The sequence below is a fragment of the Numenius arquata genome, chromosome 4 (assembly GCF_964106895.1).
Source record: "Numenius arquata chromosome 4, bNumArq3.hap1.1, whole genome shotgun sequence".
Taxonomy (NCBI): domain Eukaryota; kingdom Metazoa; phylum Chordata; class Aves; order Charadriiformes; family Scolopacidae; genus Numenius; species Numenius arquata.
In genome coordinates, this window is record NC_133579.1 from 4645812 (window position 1) to 4664497 (window position 18686).

Below are 18686 nucleotides of genomic sequence, written 5' to 3' on the forward strand. Positions count from 1 at the left end.
CCACTGTTCATCACATGTCTAGCTCAAAATGTAAGACTCTCCACATCTTCTGCCGTCATATTAATGATTCTGGCCTTGGGTGCGTCCACAGCTCCTGCTGAACACACAGCCAGAAACTCCCTCTCTTTTGCTATGTCCCTGGACTGAGTAAAAAAGAGCAAAGTCTGGTCTAACGGGGCTTTGTGATGACAATCGGAGATAATTCTTTCCTCTGATACCTCAAGGCAGGAAAGGTGCTTCAATACGCACATAATCCACTTGCCTTTCCTGAACGCTCTACCAAAACACGAAATGAATGAACGATGGTTAATTATAAAAGATGGGACTAACTCTGAAAGCCGTTAGTGACCTGAGCTTCAACAACACCCACAGGAATTTGGTGTCTGGGTAGCTTGAGACAAATGTCTACAAACCAACCAACCACATTTTATTTAAAAAATGATAGCCAAAGGTAGTATTTTATTTACTTTGTAAACATTCATTTTCATTTACACGGAAGAGAAATAAAAGCTGTAAAACCTCGGTGTGAATTAATTTATAGGGCTGGATCACTCTAAAATAGTGTTAAAATATATATAGATATAGATATAGAACCTCCTAAAGTTTTTTTTTTTTTTAAATTAAAAAAAAGCTGTCAAAGAAAATGTTTAAGAGCTTTATCAAATAATAAGTTTGAATAAAGGGCATACATATGAGCCTATAAGTAGCACTGGAGCTGCATTTTCTATTGATCACAGTCAGAAAAAGCAAAGACATGAAGGAAACCCATTTCCAAAAGATTTTTAAAAGGCACTGCAGTGGCTGTAGTGACCCAGATGATCAAATGTAGTGTGAAATCTTATATTGACAAGTAACACTGAACACCACTATTTCATTTAATTCACTGTGCAGACTGTGTCCAGTCCAAAGACTTTATCAACAAAATGGATTACAAGAAAAAAAATAATCAGATAATGCAAAAGCCTGGCAGGGCAACCGGCAAATTTGTCCTTACAGGTGATGTTGAAAGGAATATTTAGTAATTAGTTCACTGAGATGAGTTACTCTCTTTCTGAAAACTGGACAGGCAGGTAGGCTAGTAGTAATTACCTTGGAAGTTCAAGTGGCTGCAGTCCAAGAGCGTGAACTGAGCACAAATATTTATCTATATTGAACCCCTCATCCCTACAGTGAGTTCGTGGCACCTCCATTAACTTGGTGGCATTTTAACTTGGCTTTTCTCATTGTTCAAGTAAAACAGAAGATACAGGTTGGACCTATCGTAGCTTATATTCTTTGCTTCTTTACTAGCTTGGGATTTCCCAGTAGAAAAAAAATTTCTCTAATATCATAAGGAAAGTCAGAAAAATACCATTATGGTCAGAAAAACCCTTGAGATTTTCTTATGATGAGGGGCTTTATTCTGCTCCCACCAATGGGAAACCACTTTCTTCACTTGGAAACACCTGAATCTTCGATCTTAATAGATATTTCTTTGCTTAATACAACAGCTGTAAATATTTTACAACATAAAATTTAAATGTGGTTTTTTTTTAAAGCAAGTTCTAGGAATATTTTTTTTTTTTCTTAACACTTGGCAAACTCCGTGTTACAGGAAGAAAGACGAGCTTTTTGGATTGGGTAGGACAGGTTTGACAGAGCGTCTTCTTTCTTTTCCTGAAGTAGACAAGAGAAATGAAATCATGGCATAGCCACATGAAAGCCATCTTCCTAAGTCAAATTATGGATAATTTGTTTCCTGAAACAAAAAAAAAATAAATACTGCAGAGGTTTCAAGAAAGAAATCTTACTATTCCAGTGCTTAGAGGTATAAAGAGCCCTGAAAAACATCATGGGAAGGGATGCACTTTTGAGGAATTTAGTCACCAAACCCTGTAAAATATTAACCACACTGCAAAGGTGACATTATTTAAATTTTCTCTGTTATAATTTGCTCTGATTGTTTCATACTTTTTTTTTTTTCTTTGCCAAATCAGAGCCTGTACAGGAAAACAAACTGCTGTAGGAACAGTCAGCGACCAAAGCGGTTCCGTATGTGATGGCAGGCACTGAAACTGGTGTGCTGCCCTTTGACCAGTAAGAGATTTGGGGATGGACCAGGGTAATGGTCCATCTGGCCAGGGAGGGGCCAGAAAGGTACCTTCAGGCCCAGAGGAGCCTCTCCTGCCTGTCCCAGCCAGTGGGACAAGGGCTTGCACTGGGCAAGCCAGGGTGGCAGGGCGGGCAGCGGGAAGGTTTAGGGATTGGCAAGGAGAAGCAGGGTTTCCATCAGCTTCAGCAGAAGATCGATCAGCAAGAAGTTTGCTGTATTCCTACGAAATACCTCGAAAAATGTCAGTGCTACACGATCCTTTGTACTGGATTTATTCTTTTCCCTCTAAATGTGAGACTGTTTCTGCAGCCTCAGAGGAGTTTCACAGCTGGGAAGGCACTGGGAATTATTCCATGTTCTTCATGGCAAGAAGGAAAAAACGTAACTTGTTTAAACACATGGGACAGATGTAACTTGTATTCATACATGTTAAACAAATAGGAAAGCATTTTAGGGTCCTAGAGCTGGTCGTACGTTGGTTGACTGAGTCACAGCTTAATTCCACAACTTAGCAGTAAGCATGAAAAGTTTCCCACTGAAATCAAAGCATACAGGGAGAAAGAGAGAGGAAAGAAAAAGTTTTCCCCTGTAAGAAATTTCATTACAAATAGGTGTGAAACGGGAAAGTGCAGACGAGTTGCATGTGAGTAAGAGCAGGGCAGTCATTTCCTTGATCAATATTTTGGAATCTCTCAGCCTTGTCATAAACCCAAAAGAGAGAAAAATCGTTGCTAACTGTTCACAGTAACACATCTTCCGATTTTTTAAAATCAAGCACTAACCAAGCTTCACTCTCCAATTATCATACCCTGGAGTCCCATGATGCCATCCATGGCTGCCTTGTCTCAAAGCTAGTAAGGGATTCGGATATTTTTCTACTGAGACTAAAAACAACTAGGTACAGTCACGTCCTTGGTGGCTTTGAAAAACCTCAGACAAGCAGGAGAAGAGACGGCAATTCCCACATCCTGTTACCCTCCATGTCTGCAAAGTCACGTTCTGTCCCTCAGAGGACACCAGTGACACCAGTTCTTTCCAACTGAAGCTGTCTCCCTGCGTGTTAAGCAAACAGCACTCTACTGGCTGTTTCCATAAACGCCAGTTGTCCCAATATCCTGCTTCCAACACAGGTAGTGTGGTACTAACTGAGGATGTTTTCAACTGGAAACAGGTCTGAGTGGAGAAACTACACAGTCTGAAGGAAGCCCGAGGGGTGGTTCTGGTGACTTAGCGGCACGGGGCTTTCCCTTTCTTACCCTGCTGGTACCTCTGCAGGCATCAAGAAAAGGATACTCTTAAGAGATCCTTTTAGTGAATCCCAGGAAATGTTTTCTGTTAATTTAAAAATTTTTTGGTTTAGAGAAAAACCCAGCAATTTCCACCAGGATGGGGCTTGAACCGAAATGTTGAACTCCATCATCTGTGTATACGGAGAATCTGGGTGGCTGGAATGTAATGGCACAGAGCAATAACACTTTTTTATACTATACTTGATATTTATCCCAGTAGCAGACTGTTTGCTGACTTGGTATCAGAAGTTAAAGTGTTTTCATTACTAAATAGTGTAGTAAGATATAACGTAAAGACTGATCCTGTGTGCTCTACTGTTCCGTGCAATCCTACAATTCAAAAATGCCATTTCTGTTAATTAAAATGAGGAATGCTTACAAGGACATCTTCTAATGAAAGCATCATTATAGGGATTACTTTGTATCACTGCAGTAACCAGTTCCCACCAGGCTGTAACGAGCAATGGAAATAAATGGGATATAACCAAATGAAAGCTTAGCATTTTCCTAGATCCCAAAACTACTCAAGTGAGAAAATACACAACTGGCTGCAAGGAAAAACCAGCTGCTTAAACTGGAGATCTCTAAAACATTGAAATACATTATCTTAACTGGTCCCTGGCTGCTGGGAGCTAATGACAAGGTTCTTTTCAGAGGACCCTGTGAAAGAAAGCGTTATGTAGACTTGTGTGCTCCTTGGACCTAGTTTACATTGTAGGCAAATAATGTATATCAGGAGCTACTCCACCAGAGTGCATGGAGTTGAAAATGTATAAAACTGATATACCATGAGAAGACACCAAGTCTAAACACGACACTTGACAGACTTCTTCTAATCTGTTTTATTTTTCCCTGAGTCCAAGTATTGTTCACTGAACAGCAAGTGCAGTGTTGTTAAGACTTGAGTTTTTTCAGTCTCTTCAGGCTTTTGCTTTATATTTGACAGGTTCCTCCAACAGGAGGAACTGGGCCCTGCGTGATAAATATGTAGGTATAATATACTTGCAAACAGATAAATATACTTGCAAGCAGCAGTCTTTCATGTATTTCTTAGGTTCAAGTATTAGGTATAAAAAACCCTCACCTGGTGCCCTTCGTTTGCTCTTATATTACAACCTTTTAAAGAAATTTCATTTTAATGTGTGTGTGATCAGGTCTGAGAACACCAGCCTCATGGCCCAAAGGAGCCTCATCTTTCTGCCACACATACTGAACTCTCTCCTGTTGGCTTCAGAGCACACATTGCTCACTCTGAGCACTGCTCTTGCTTAAAGAAGCATCTGCCAACACTTCCTAAAGCCAGTGAGAAGATTTTACTTTCCTTCCATAGGTTTGATTGGCTGGAGAGCAGCTCTGTGGAAAAAGACCTGGGAGTCCTGGTGGACAACAGGATGACCATGAGCCAGCAATGTGCCCTTGTGGCCAAGAAGGCCAATGGCATCCTGGGGTGCATGAGGAAGAGTGTGGCCAGCAGGTGGAGGGAGGTCATCCTCCCCCTCTACTCTGCCCTGGTGAGGCCCCATCTGGAGTCCTGTGTCCAGTTCTGGGCTCCCCAGTTCAAGAAGAACAGGGAACTGCTGGAGAGGGTACAGCAGAGGACTACAAAGATGATTGGGGGACTAGAACGTCACTCTGATGAGGAAAGGCTGAGGGGCTTGGGTCTTTTTAGTCTGGAAAAGACAAGACTGAGGGGGGATCTGATCAACACCTAGAAATACTTAAAGGGTGGGTGTCAAGAGGATGGGGCCGGTCTTTTTTCAGTGGTGCCCGGTGACAGGACAAGAGGTAATGGGAACAAACTTGAACGTAAGAAGTTCCATGTAAACATGAGGAGCAACCTCTTCCCTGTGAGGGTGGCAGAGCCCTGGAAGAGGCTGCCCAGAGATGTGGTGGAGTCTCCTTCTCTGGAGACATTCAAACCCGCCTGGACAAGTTCCTGTGGGACCTGCTCTGGGTGACCCTGCTCTGGCAGGGGGTTGGACTGGATGATCTCCAGAGGTCCCTTCCAACCCCTTTTCGTTCTGTGATTCTGTGATTAGGTTCTGTGAATACATATACCTCAGAAAACTTTTAAAGCATGTTTGTTTTATGTTTAAAAAGCAGCTGTACAGACTTCCTAAATAAAATCAGAAAAAAACACCCAACCCATCCAAAATCAATCCAACAACAGGAAAACAACCCAAAAAAAGGTGATTCTTTTTGTGTCATTTTCCTTGAGTAAACATCTAAGAAACACAGGCATGGAATATGAGCTGCATGGAGTCTTGCTATGACAATGAGCTACGTTAAATGCAGAATGGTAGATCTGAAAAACAATGGCCAAGTTCAGTGTAGAGTAGTTAGAAAACGCATGCATCAAAAGCTATGCTGTGTGCAACATGGCAGGATACAGACATTAGTTGAAATGGACTGGAGTCATGCAATTATTTGGATAGAAGCTGCTGAGGAGAATAAAAAAGTGTGGATACCTGTGTGGATCATAGCTTCCTCCATCTTTATTTCCTGATATAGGAAAATACAAGAGTAACTTTTGTTAGTATTTAGAACTTGTAAAAACCATTCACAATGTAGTTTTTCCATGCACAGCATCTAATTCCTAAAAAGAAATGTACTGTGTTAAATAAAGACAGAGTTGCAGTCGAACAAAGATTTCCTGGAAGTTTTATATAAAAGAACTGAAAAACCACAGTTTTTAAAAAATAGTAAAACCCCCAAACAATTAGATATTGTAAAAAAAGAGAAACGTTTGTAGCTGAAGAAAGAGATACAAAGATGCAACACCACAATTTATGTAGAAGGGAATATTCCTGTAAAAAAAAAAAATCACAATATTCAGTCAACCAAATTTAAGCGCAATGAATTCCAGAGTTATGAAGTGTAAATACAAGCTGGTTTTGTACTCGGAGACTCTTGTGAAGAAATACCACTTTCCGCCTCAAAAATGGAGGCGACTACTGTTGATTAGAAGTTTACAATGGTAAGTCTCAGTCGTGGTGTAGAGCCTGAGGTTGTTCATATGGGCAGACAGCAATTGGATTAAACACAAGATTTAATACCTCACCTGCTCCTGGGAGGCAAAAACTAACCAAATAAACCCTGCAACAAAGAAAAGAGTTATGACTATGAAGATCTCCATGTGCTTGTTATTGACTAGTTCAAATAACACAACCTTTCTGGAGCATTTTTTTTGGGTCGAATGGTGTTGTTCGCCATCACTATCCGTCTAGAATAACCTGCACAAACTTGCAAAGAAGCTTCCTCATCGTGCGGTTGTGCAGGATGGTGGACGTGGATCATTCCAGACTATTCAGAGCGACACTAAGGAGAGCCACTAATTCATGGCTATAATTAGTACTTAAACAGATCAAAAAAAAAAAAAAAAAGAAAAAGGGAATAAAATGGAAATAAACACTTCTGGTTTTCTTGTACCTGTTTCAAGTCCCTTCGGCCTTGGATTGCACTGCTTATAACCTTGACAACTTCGCAGCTCCATGAGCTGTATGTGCAATTGATTCAAAATGCCTCTTTCCACTGTATGGACTGTATTCGTCAGCTGAGAAAAAGAGGGATGGAGGGAAAAAATACTTGTTAACAGAAATAAAAAAAAAAACAACCTAGAGGAGTTTGGTGAAGCACATCTTGGAAGAGGGAAAGGGGTTTACCTGGTAGGGGTCAGTGTTCATATCGAAATATTCCAAGAAGCCAGTCGCAAACTCACAAAAGAGAAAATTGTGGGTGTCATTAACTGTTCGCAAACACCAGTAGGTGTTGTTATTCGAGCTTGTGCAAGCACAGAAAGAGCCCACTGTAATTAAAGAAACAGGTTATTAGCTTTCAGTGAAAAATAACATGCTTTTTTCTTCTACTAGTGAAACTTCCATAGGTTTTTCACGTACTTAAATTCTAGATCAATTTAAAAACACACTTCTATTTGAATAATGCTAGATTCTCAACTAAAACAGAATAAATGCTGCTATCCCAAAGAGTGTAACTGGATTACACCTTGGTTTCACTTTTCAACCTGGGGAAACCTAGAGTGGGATTCCACTCCAACCTGAAGACACCTGGATCCAGGTGTCACAGCAGCCATAGAGGCAACCAGGTTATATCTTGTCTATAATCTTGTTCTGCCAGCAAAAAAGGCTGTAAGAAAGGTATCTCTCTTAATTTTCAAACTAACTGCTAACAAAGTTTGGCTGTAGAAGAGATTTTCTTTAATTCTAATAATAAATTATTAATATTGCCTTAGATTTTTAATTAGATTTATTTAGATTTTTTATTAGCACTGTGACTGGCTGTAACAGTATCAATATTTTGAATAAATTTAATAAAAATAGTAATGGTATCGGACCTTTTTATCTGTATAATGTAGGTCAATATGTTAGCTCTTCTTTAAGTTAAGGACTGTGTCAAAGGCTCATTTTTTTTAAGGCCATGACTGTTGCTGGAACATTACCAGAATGTACAGCAATGTTCGACTACTTTTCATAACTGTTTGTTACTCCACAGTCAAAAAGTAATAAACCAATTTAATTGCTGCCTTTTAAACAAAAATCATGCATATGATTGCTTTAGGAACATTTTAAAATGTAAAATGCATATTAACAGAAGTTCTAGGGCAATCAGAACAGATTACCACCAGGAGACAACATCTTCCTCCAAATGGAAAATTGCTCATAGCAAACTTTCTGTTTGGATTCAAATATGTTGTAACTTAATCATCACTTGATCTTCAAGTTTTTGAAAGTAAAGTTTTCAATCACTTTTCTTCCTCTGCCATCAAAGATGAGAAAGGTGGTGTTTTGCTAATGCTGGATACCGAGAAATGTTGAAGCTTGTCTCAATAGGATGGTTATCTATATAACCTGAAGTTTAAAGGAACTTAAAATATCTTCTAGCTATAATATTTTGTTCTTATGCACCAGGTGAGTGTTCCATCACTTGTTGTGATTTTTAAATTATTTTAGAATATAAAAAATGGGAATAACAGGAAGAATTCATAAGGGATAGTATCTGTATTTTCTTCACAGCAAGGTAAGTTGTTTGACATGCTTTGAAACCAACATGGTAAAATTAAAGTAGACCTGCGACAAAATTTAAAGTCAAGTCACAAAAAGGATCTATGACAATTGGAAGAATAAAGTTTTTATTAATAACTGGAAACACAATTAAAATTCCTATGAAATACTTGGTGATCTTGATCTCCAAGAGATCACACAAATCTCAGCCACTGTTTACGAAAGTCTATGTTTTAGAGGTCAGCTCTACTTTGACTTCTGCAGGGTTTGGCATCGAGCTTCTTGTGTTAATTTCATATAAATAAGTAATGCAACAATTACAAGCATACTCAAGGGACGTTCTTCCTTCCTACTTCAGAATAACAACAGAAGCAGCATTACTAAGTGCCTGTTCTTCTAAATAATGCTCTGATTGCATGAAGTGGGAACTCTGTAACACAGCAGAGGACAACCCAGATCACGTCTGCACGTGGACATGAGACTTACAGTTCCAGAACGGTGCTGTTTGCCAGTGGTTGTTGTCGTGGGTGAAACACGTCAGGCCAGGAAGGCTGCACTCGTCTCCTTTCTTCTGGCGCTTTTTCCCCTTCCTTTCCTTCTTCCTTCTCCGGTTCTCTTTGAACAGCTGCAGTTTGCCATCCACTTCCTGTGCTGCCTCTCTGTTGAGAGAGAAAGTCGGGCACAGCTGAGAGAGACCAGTCTCTGTTTGGTTAACAACAGCATTAGCAGTTTTTACATCTTTCTGGCTTCTTTAAAGATGAGAGGATGAGAATGTGCCCCTCTTCTAGCTCAGCTTCCACCCCAGCAGTTACGACAAGGCGTTCCCTTCAGTAAGCATGAGAAATGATACACTGTTGCATTTAGATTTAACTGGATTTTTTTTAACAATTGTGAGGTCATTCAGCTTCTGAAATTATTAATTTCATCCTTTTTCTATCAATCGGTTTTAAAATTAGTATCCATAAGGTTTCACAAGCCTGCCCAAAACTACTGAAGGGTTCTTGTGAGAGCTTGCTTTATGTGACCTTTTCTTTCCCTCGCTTCCTCTCTTCCCCTCTCCACAGAAAAAAAAACAACCCCAAACACCCAAAATTATATTTCCCCAGTGACCAAAAAGCCAGCTGAGGGAATGAGTGAGAGGATAATAACAATCTTACTTGAAGGGATGAAGATGGCTCTTGAGTTTCTCTTGGGCCTTCACCCCCTTCTCTTTGTTGTAATAGCTACAGGGAAAATCATTAAGAATTATCAAATGACGAAACCATTTTCAACACAAAAACAAACCAGAAAGATGCCATCTTTGACATTTTCTTAAGGAACTACATCAAATGACTTATTATTTTCACTTAATTTAAAGGAGTTATATCTGTGTGAGTGATCCTATGCTAGGTTATAGCAAAACTACAGCTGAGTTCAAATATGTTAGTAGAATACAAACACACTTAAGCTTAAAATTTTAACATTTATCTTCTTTTGATTCACAGTAGCTTCTACTCTCAAAAAGGATCTAGCTAAAATGAGTACAAGGTTATAAATATCAATAAAGCTTATGGCTTTTTTTTCTTTTTCATCTCAAAATATTTGGAAAATGAGTAAACCTTAGCAATTGGTGTAGCTTTCAGTGTTGAAAGCCATCTCTCTTACCTCTGTTTACTACAATCACATTCATCTGGTTTTCTTCTTTTTAGGTGTCCTCTAACTTCCCTCAAATTCTTAATTTTGTCTTGGAGAGCTTCAATCTGCAGAGAATATTCCCGAATCAGAATTATTCTTTGAAAGGGTAGCACTGCAAAGACTTCACTCAGATTCTAAAATACCTCTTACCTCCTTATCAATGTAAGCCTTGTGGTCCTTCCAGGCTCTGGCGGATTGGTACAGCTCCCTCTCACAGTGAATAGTGTCATTTGGAAGAATAAAACATCTGTAGACATGAGTTTAACAAATAGGAAAAAGAAGGTCAGTGGTTTCCCAATGACCTACCCGTTTCTTCTATTTCTTTTCACATTCCAAATCAATTCTTTGGTATACTCTGTTAAGAAACAAATAAAGTCTACAAGGTCTTCTCATGTTGACTTAATAATATTAATAATTACTTCAATCTGTTTTCTCTGCAAAATAAAATATTCTCATCCATGACAGATGTTCTAGGCCTGCTAAGCAAAAACACAATGGCAAAGCCATCTTTGAGATTATTAATCCAATCAGAAGTTAAATTGAAACTGAAATAAAGATCTGTTCAGAATTTAAAGCCTCTTGTGAATCAAATATGCCATATCTTATTTAACCACCAGCTGCTGAGAAATATATTCCTCTGGCCACATGAACGTGACTCATCTTTCAAGCACGCAAAACAGTCAAGAACAGAACATAGACTCAATGGTCTAAAGATCAATGTAATCAATAAAGATCAACAAGGATCAAAGTTAAAGATTTCAAATAAGTGGTTAAAAAAAAGCCAACAGAGCATTAAAGTTAAAAAGTGGTGCAATGACAAAGACATTCACACCAGTGTTTAGAAAAAGAGTTCTACCAAGAGAAAAAAACCACGTGGCAGGCCAAGGAGGTGAACTGAGATAGAAAATCCAGCAGGCTGCAGGCTGGGCTCTCAAAGTCTCCATGCTGCAAACAGAAATTCCTTAATTAAGGAAATATTCTGATTTTATAGACAGAACCTTTCTTGGGTCCTGCTTCATCTGAACCCTTCTTTTAATTTTTAAGAAGAATAGGAGAAACAAATATTTAGATGCTTATTTCTTCCCATGTTCTCTTATTATGTTTTCTTTCCTCACTCAAAGAATTCTGAAAGCTGTATTATTGTATTCAGTAAAAGTCAAAACACTTTATGGAGAAATATTAACTTTTCCATAAAGCCATTTGAGGTTTTATTAACACCATGGTTGGAAGGATAAATTTTACCTATTTAAAATTAATTTTTATGTTTTCCTTGATGTTTTTGGAGGGAAGGGAAGGGAAGGGAAGGGAAGGGAAGGGAAGGGAAGGGAAGGGAAGGGAAGGGAAGGGAAGGGAAGGGAAGGGAAGGGAAGGGAAGGGAAGGGAAGGGAAGGGAAGGGAAGGGAAGGGAAGGGAAGGGAAGGGAAGGGAAGGGAAGGGAAGGGAAGGGAAGGGAAGGGAAGGGAAGGGAAAGGAAGGGAAGGGAAGGGAAGGGAAGGGAAGGGAAGGGAAGGGAAAGGGAGGGGAGGGGAGGGGAGGGGAGGGGAGGGGAGGGGGAAACACTATTTATATTTTAAATGATAAAAAGGTGAAAATAGAAGATTTTTGTTGCCTGCATCTGCCTGACTTTTCAGATCAATCATAATAGCTTTTTTAAACTAAAAAATATTTTCAGATTTTTGCCTTTTCATTCAGATTTTGGGTAGGGCTAAAAATTGAAATCTAGGCATCTTCCAGGATGGGAAAATGATTGCAGGTATCTTCAGAGATAAGCAGGTCTAATGTATCTTAGCTAATCATAGAATCATAGAATGGTTTGGGTTGGAAGGGACATTCAAGATCATCCAGTTCCAACCCCTGCCATGGGCAGGGACACCTCCCACCAGACCAGGTTGCTCAAAGCCCCATCCAGCCTGGACTTGAACCCCTCCAGGGGTGGGGCAGCCACAGCTTCTCTGGGCAACCTGGTCCACTAATGTTAGTGGCTTTGAACAACTAAGCATTAAGAAAAATAATGTAACTGATCTAATCTGTCCTCATTTAGAGTGGGATTTCAGTCATCTCGAATTTAGGCCTCTATGCTAAGGTGGTAGCTTAGGCTTTGTAAAGAACAGCAGTAGCGTCAGCTTCACATGGTGATTAATCCCTCATAAGATGCCTGTGTCGATATGGAGGATGAATCTCCCTCTGGAGATGCTTGCTCCTCCTCAGAAATAAACCTTAAACTAGATGCCTCACTTTAAAATACACATACTAAAGTTAAATGAGCCCACCTACTAACAAATACAAATCTAAAATCTACAACAATAGTACTAAGCTCTTAGATACAATTGGAAAGCGAAGATTTAATTTCAAGGAAAAAAAAGAAACAACACAGAAAAAGCAACTGTACTTGTGCGTCACTCTGACAGAGTTGGGCTGTCCTATGGCCTCAGTGCCATCAGCAACCATTGGGTCACCAGGAGCATCGTTGGCTTCCTCTGCTTCTTCCTCATTTTCAGTATTGTGACGCTTGGTGATACTTTTGGTCTTCAACACCTGCAGTTCTTCCTCTTCCAGATTTATGTCATATATTTCGCCTTCAAATTCCACAGACAAGGACCGGGTTTGGCGAGTGTGAACAAATCGGGGTTTGTATTCTGAAGCAGAACAAAGAAATATTCCTGGTCGCATACACATGTCTACCTGACCCGTGCCACAAACACACAGCATCTCCAAAGAGCAAGAATGCTGTTCAGTAAAAATAGCTTTTTTTTTTTTTTCTGTGGCTTTACAGAAACTTATTTAATGATTTTTTTATATGTCGGGGACCACACTTTCATGTGCAGCATGAAATTTTGATTGCTTTAAGGTTTGCATTTCACGCTAGTCTGACCTTATGCCACAGTTAGCATCTATATCCACAGATAAGATCAGTATCTTAGAAATCAGATACCTAGACAGAGACACTCAAAAAATCATTAACCATAGGATTAGAAAACATTTTAGAAAAAAAATAATTCGGTACCGTGAAACAAGGTGACCACCTGTAAATTGGCATATGACATAAGTTTGACTTATGCTTTAGAATAAAAATGACCTTTTTAAAGGGTAAGACCTTTTCCTTTTTAAAGGTAGGCATTAAAAGGGTAAGAATCCATCATATATCAATGTATATGCAAGTGTATCCGTATCTATGTGTACAAGTCATAGACCACCACCAAAAGCTTGCTGCCTTGTAGAGCTGCAGTGAGATTTATTGTTTCACTTTTACCCGTTGAAATCTCTGAGCTTAGCAGGGTTATAGCTCTTTTAGTTACTGTCTTGGAGTTTTGCAAGTACAGCAATGTGTATGAGTCAGATTCACTACGACAATTAACTCTTTGAGGGTTTTTTAATGTTATGTACAAGAATACCCATGTTTGGGCTCAGTCTGGAAGATCTTACACTTTTAACTTCTTTTGCTAAATGCACTTGTCCCAAATCAAGCTAATAAAACCCACAGTCAACACCACACCAAAGCATGTTCTGTCTAGCAAAACCACACACACAGAGCCCTAGAAATACATAATTCAGCTTGTAAAAACCAGGTGTAGGGCATTTCCATTTGCTACATCTATGCTGGTCACACTTTTGTCACCTAACAGTTAATAATAATTCATGCAAGAGGATAAAAAGGGAGCTGTAAGAAAGCACTGCCTTTGGCAGGCAGTGTCAGTTCTACTGCAGTTTTTATGTCTGTCTTTGAGACACTCACACCGAACCTTTCCCGCAAGAATCTTTTAGAAGTGCAGATAGTGAGCCTCATTCAACTCTGCATTCAAACCACCGTATCCTTCTAAACTGTTCCAGCGGTTGCCTGCTGTCAAACGAAAAAAGGCTTCGCAGTCAAGTAAATGAAGACATTCATCTTCCTGAGGAGAAAACCCCTCGTTTCAAAGCATCTCTCTGATCTATAACCGTATTGCTCTTTAATAAAATGATGCAGAAAGATTCATGGGGTCAGATGGGACAATTTCTGGCGTTGCAACAGTCTCTGATGATACTACTTATTCATCAAGTCACTGAAAGAGTCTGGAATATAAGCATCTTATTCAAGTGTCATCTGAAAACTGAGGCTTGAATTAGTCATTCCCTTAACAATGCCTCGTCATCACGAGTCTTTCTCTGGTCTACTCGGATGAGCGCTAAGGTGGATTTGGAGGAGGAGGATGGACCAGGAATGAGAATGTTGTAAAGGAGAAAAGCATAACAAATGGACTTTTTCTGATGCCCCCTTTACATATTTTCCATACTACCCTTCTTTCTCTCCCCACGTCACTTCCCCGAGCTGCAATCCCTATTCAGCCCTTGCTAGTGACTACCCTGGTGACACCTTCTCTTTCCAAGGTTCATGACAGGTATCTCCCCTTGAAAATATAACTTAAGGGAACATTCCCCAATTTGAGAATCCCCCTGGCAGTTTGTGACGTGTAGACATTTCAGCAGAGGTCTGGCTGTACACACTGTGAAGTTCCTTATATCACACTGAACAAATGGAAGAAATTATATCGAGGCAGCATTTAGTCTGAACAATGACACAGCTCAAGACAGACAATATTGTGGTTGAATGTACAAAGAATACCAGGGATTCTTCTTCACATGCAGAGTGGGGGAGGTTCTGAATCAGGAAATATTTTGGATTATACTGACATTATTTTCTTATTTCATAGACATCTGTGCAGCATCTTCTAACTTTTACATTTCTCATACGACTTCACTGTCTTCCTGCTTTTAAGACCCATCTTTATTTCACTCCCCAGATAGAGAGCAGGAGAACATAGCCTGCTTTTGAGCACAGTCTGAAATCTGGGGCTGCTTTTATTGCTATAGTTACAGAACTTCACCGTCATCACCGGCCAGATAGATGAAAATACTTGTTCCATTAAAAATAATGGCTTCTTTCAATAGGCTTCTTTTGTAGAAATCATTAGCAGAAGCAAATTCAAGTACTGCTGCCCTAAAACCCTCTTGTACATTCCCTTCAGCCCACGCTCCACTAGAGGACACTGCAATCTCACGTGTGTCCCTACAGGGATCCCGGTACCGAATTGCTGGAAAGTTGCAGCCCAGCAGAATTTCGGTCCGAGAGCAGTCACAGCACTGAGACACCTCATCTAAAAGGTTTCTTCGGGGATATCAGCAAACAGCATGTGAATTCAGTGTTAACGATGCAAGAAAACACTTGTTCTGGCCATCTTAACAAATAACGGCACCGATTCATCTGCGGATGCCACCGGGTTGTCATGATTAAACAGTGCGATAGGTGGCCCCAGAGCATCACCACCACCACCACCATCAGCCTAAAGACTGTTCCTCACTATGATCCAAGGGATAAATATTGTTATTATTATTATTATTATTGCTATTACAGAGGCAATTATGTAGAACCTGACTGCTAATTATGGATGTATTCATTAGACACAGAGGTGAAAACAAGAGCATACTGGTAAACCATCAGTCCGCTAGCCATTTCCCCCTGCTCTTTGCCTCGGAGTCCGAGGGATCAGATAACACTTACTTTGTGCATTAGGGTTTCTCAAGAACTGTCTTTGATTTTTTCTTTGGGTCCTGCTGTTTCGGTAATCAGTGTCTCCACAGTTGCAGTCTTTGTCTTTACCGCTGTATCCCCGGGAGTGAATGCTGCGGGTCCTTTTTCTGATGGCAAGGATGTCACTAGATACCTTACATTTGTGAATTCGAAGTTTGCCGGAAGCATCCTCCGTGCACTGCCACTTCTGTGGGAGAGAGAAACAAAGACGGTTTCCCAGCAGCCTTCCAAACCCCAGCTACTTTCAGATGGATTGTAAAACAAGAGGAAAATTTTGCAAAAATCAAGCAGTCCCTTAAATAACGAACTGAGAAGGGAAAACATTTTAAGGGACTAAATTCACTCACATGCTTCTCAACGTCTCTCTCATGCTAGGCAAACATAAGCTTGAATGAAATCACTGCAAATCTGCATAAAAAATTACAACCCAGCCAAAAAAGATATATAAATCAAGACTATCTAGACTAAACACATCCCTGAAAGGAGCAAGTAAAAAGTCTTAATTTACTGAGCCACAGAGTACAGCTGTCAGGGCTGTTTTCACCATCTCTTTTTTTCTTTGAAAAAACAAACTTTGTTTCTTTGTTCTGTGACTTGGAATTTCTAACACGATACAGGGGAAAATAAAAAAAATCCCCACAGATGAAGAACTGGTTCAGTTGTAGGGTTCCTTGGCAAAGAGAAGGACAAATTATGGATGGGATTTATAGAAAAATACAGAAACCACTAACAACACGTAATTTATTTCCTTACCAGTGACCAGAGTTAGGACCTACACCCTTAGACATGCCCCTGCAAACCGTGCCACTCAGACCTGCAGATATTGCTGGCTCTTTATATCTTACATGAGAAGGGAGAAGCCTGAAAGCGCGACACCCCCGGCCACCCTCCCTACACCCAGCAGCTGCAAGTGAAGGGAAGAACCTTAGGGATAGTAAACAAATAAATTAGCTTGGATAAGCTCCTGTGGACACCTAAGTCTTGAGATTTGTGTCAGACTTGGAAGAAAAAGGTGCAGTCTGGAAGGAACACCTGTGAAAGGCATCATACACATGCTGAGTATCAGAGCAAGTGTGGGAGAATGAGAGGAAGCAGAGTTTTTTTTCCAGCTTGTCTGCACAATATCTATCTGACTTGATTATCAACGTCACTGAACCAGATGGAAGAGTCCAGGTGGATTTTTCCCATGGATCCCACTGTCTTCACATTTCAAATTAATAAGCAACTGGGACTTTAGTTTCTCTTCCACACCGAACTGTCTTTAAAAAACGAAATGTCATTTTTAAAAGAACATGGATAGGTGCTGACAGGCCAGAGCTCCTTTGCCCATGCCCAGAGCTTGCCATAAAAGGCTGCTGGGTTATAGCTGGCACTTGTAACGCCCAACACAAGCTAAGAAGCCTGTGAAGATTTTAAGTCAGTTGTAGTCCAAATAACAGTGGGGACAACTAGAAATAGCTATGTCTATTTATAATTTGAATAGGACTATAAATGACTATTACCCAGCGAGTTTTGTTCACTTGTGCATCTTAAACCACAATGACCAGATTTTGCATACAAGGGAATTAGGTTTGGCTGGATAGTGTAGAGAACTAAACTCAATAATGCTATTGATAGCTGGAACCTTTTGGTTGCAGTTGCAGCTAAATTTCTCTTAAAATATGTCCTTTTTTGGTTCCCGTGACTGAATAGCGAAGCTTTCTCCTGCCTCATTAATAATAGCAAGATGGTTAGATGCTGGTCCTAATGGAGTCCCCAAGTTAATTTTTGAAATGGGCACTAATATCAGAGCACACACAACTCCCTAAGTCTCTTCCAGTAACTAATGACTGCTTGGGACTGTTCTGGTGGTGCTGTCAAGCTGACTGAAGAATAAAGAGCCTGGAACAGGCTGCCCAGAGAGGTGGTGGAGTCTCCTCTGGAGACATTCAAAATCCTTCTGGATGTGCTCCTGTTCACCCTGCTCTGGGTGACCCTGCTCTGGCAGGGGGTTGGACTGGATGATCTCCAGAGGTCCCTTCCAACCCCATATCATTCTGTGATTCTGTGATTTTGTTCTGCAGTAGTGTGTATGCTCTTCCTACCAGAGCAAAAGAGGATTGTTACAGGATGAGAACTGACTGCACGACTGTGTTTCTTGTGTTTATTTGGTATACGTTACGTTTATAAACATATGACACTAGTTTTTAATGAGTTTCAAAAGCACCACTTTAAAGTAAAATAAGTATTCTCTTTGTCTAACATTAATTATAGCAAGGAGTTCCAGGAGTGGCTTCAGTAGCTGTCTAGATCATTTTTAACAGTATTATGACTAACACTGAAACAAGACTCTCTGTGTCTAGTACAAGCCAATAATAGTTCTCTATTTCAAAGAGGGATTAAATGTGATTCAATTTCTTTTTTTTATTTTTTTAAAATTTTACTTTAAAAAGTGTCATTGCTTCAGAGTTCTAAGATGGAATTTTTAGACTAACTTTCCTGAATCCCTGCCCATGCCAGCATAATTGGGCACTGAGCATGCATTATGCAGTAAGTCGTAATGGTCCTTCTGCTCATCTTTGATCTATAAAATGCATTAATGCACATAAAAGCAGATTCTGGCTGATGCACTGCCCCTTCCCCTCCCCTGTTTTCTACCTTCCTTCCCGCTATGAATACCAAACTATTCTTTGAAATGCAGGACTATTAGGTTTGGTTTCTGGGTCCCCATTTCTCCCTCAATAAAAAAATACCGGCATATATATAAACTAAATATGTCTTCATTAAATTTTAATTTGTATTAGTTTTCTTATTTTCCCCATGTCCATCATCCTTCTCATGCTGATATTTAACAGGACACCTGAGCTGATCTAAAAATTCACTGTTGCCATATGAGTAGGGACAGTCCCTGCTTCTGGCTGCATGATGACTTGGGGACACCTGCGCTGATTTATTCTCTCCCTCAGTAGGAGAAAAGAAGTCTAACTCAGAATTAAAAAAAACAACAAACAAACCACCAAACTAGTGGGAGAGAAAAAGCAGGACCCTGCCATTTGGCTGCAACAAGC

General features: G+C 39.9%; 1 protein-coding gene across 6 annotated transcripts in view; it reads right to left on the reverse strand.

The window, feature by feature from the left end:
• Positions 1 to 18686, reverse strand: part of SULF1 (sulfatase 1) — a 69362-nt gene that overhangs the window by 996 nt on the left and 49680 nt on the right. For 4 of the 6 annotated variants that reach the window (XM_074146210.1, XM_074146209.1, XM_074146208.1 and 1 more), the window contains 9 exons: positions 15610 to 15826; positions 12463 to 12709; positions 10224 to 10320; positions 10044 to 10138; positions 9557 to 9622; positions 8886 to 9058; positions 7044 to 7186; positions 6811 to 6934; positions 5850 to 5883 (listed from right to left, as the gene is read on the reverse strand). In XM_074146210.1, coding sequence (XP_074002311.1) covers positions 5850 to 5883; positions 6811 to 6934; positions 7044 to 7186; positions 8886 to 9058; positions 9557 to 9622; positions 10044 to 10138; positions 10224 to 10320; positions 12463 to 12709; positions 15610 to 15826 — 1196 coding nt within the window. Of the gene's footprint in view, positions 1 to 5776; positions 5884 to 6810; positions 6935 to 7043; positions 7187 to 8885; positions 9059 to 9556; positions 9623 to 10043; positions 10139 to 10223; positions 10321 to 12462; positions 12710 to 15609; positions 15827 to 18686 lie in introns of those variants that run through there. The other 2 variants (XM_074146211.1, XM_074146207.1) reach the window with 2 other exon arrangements.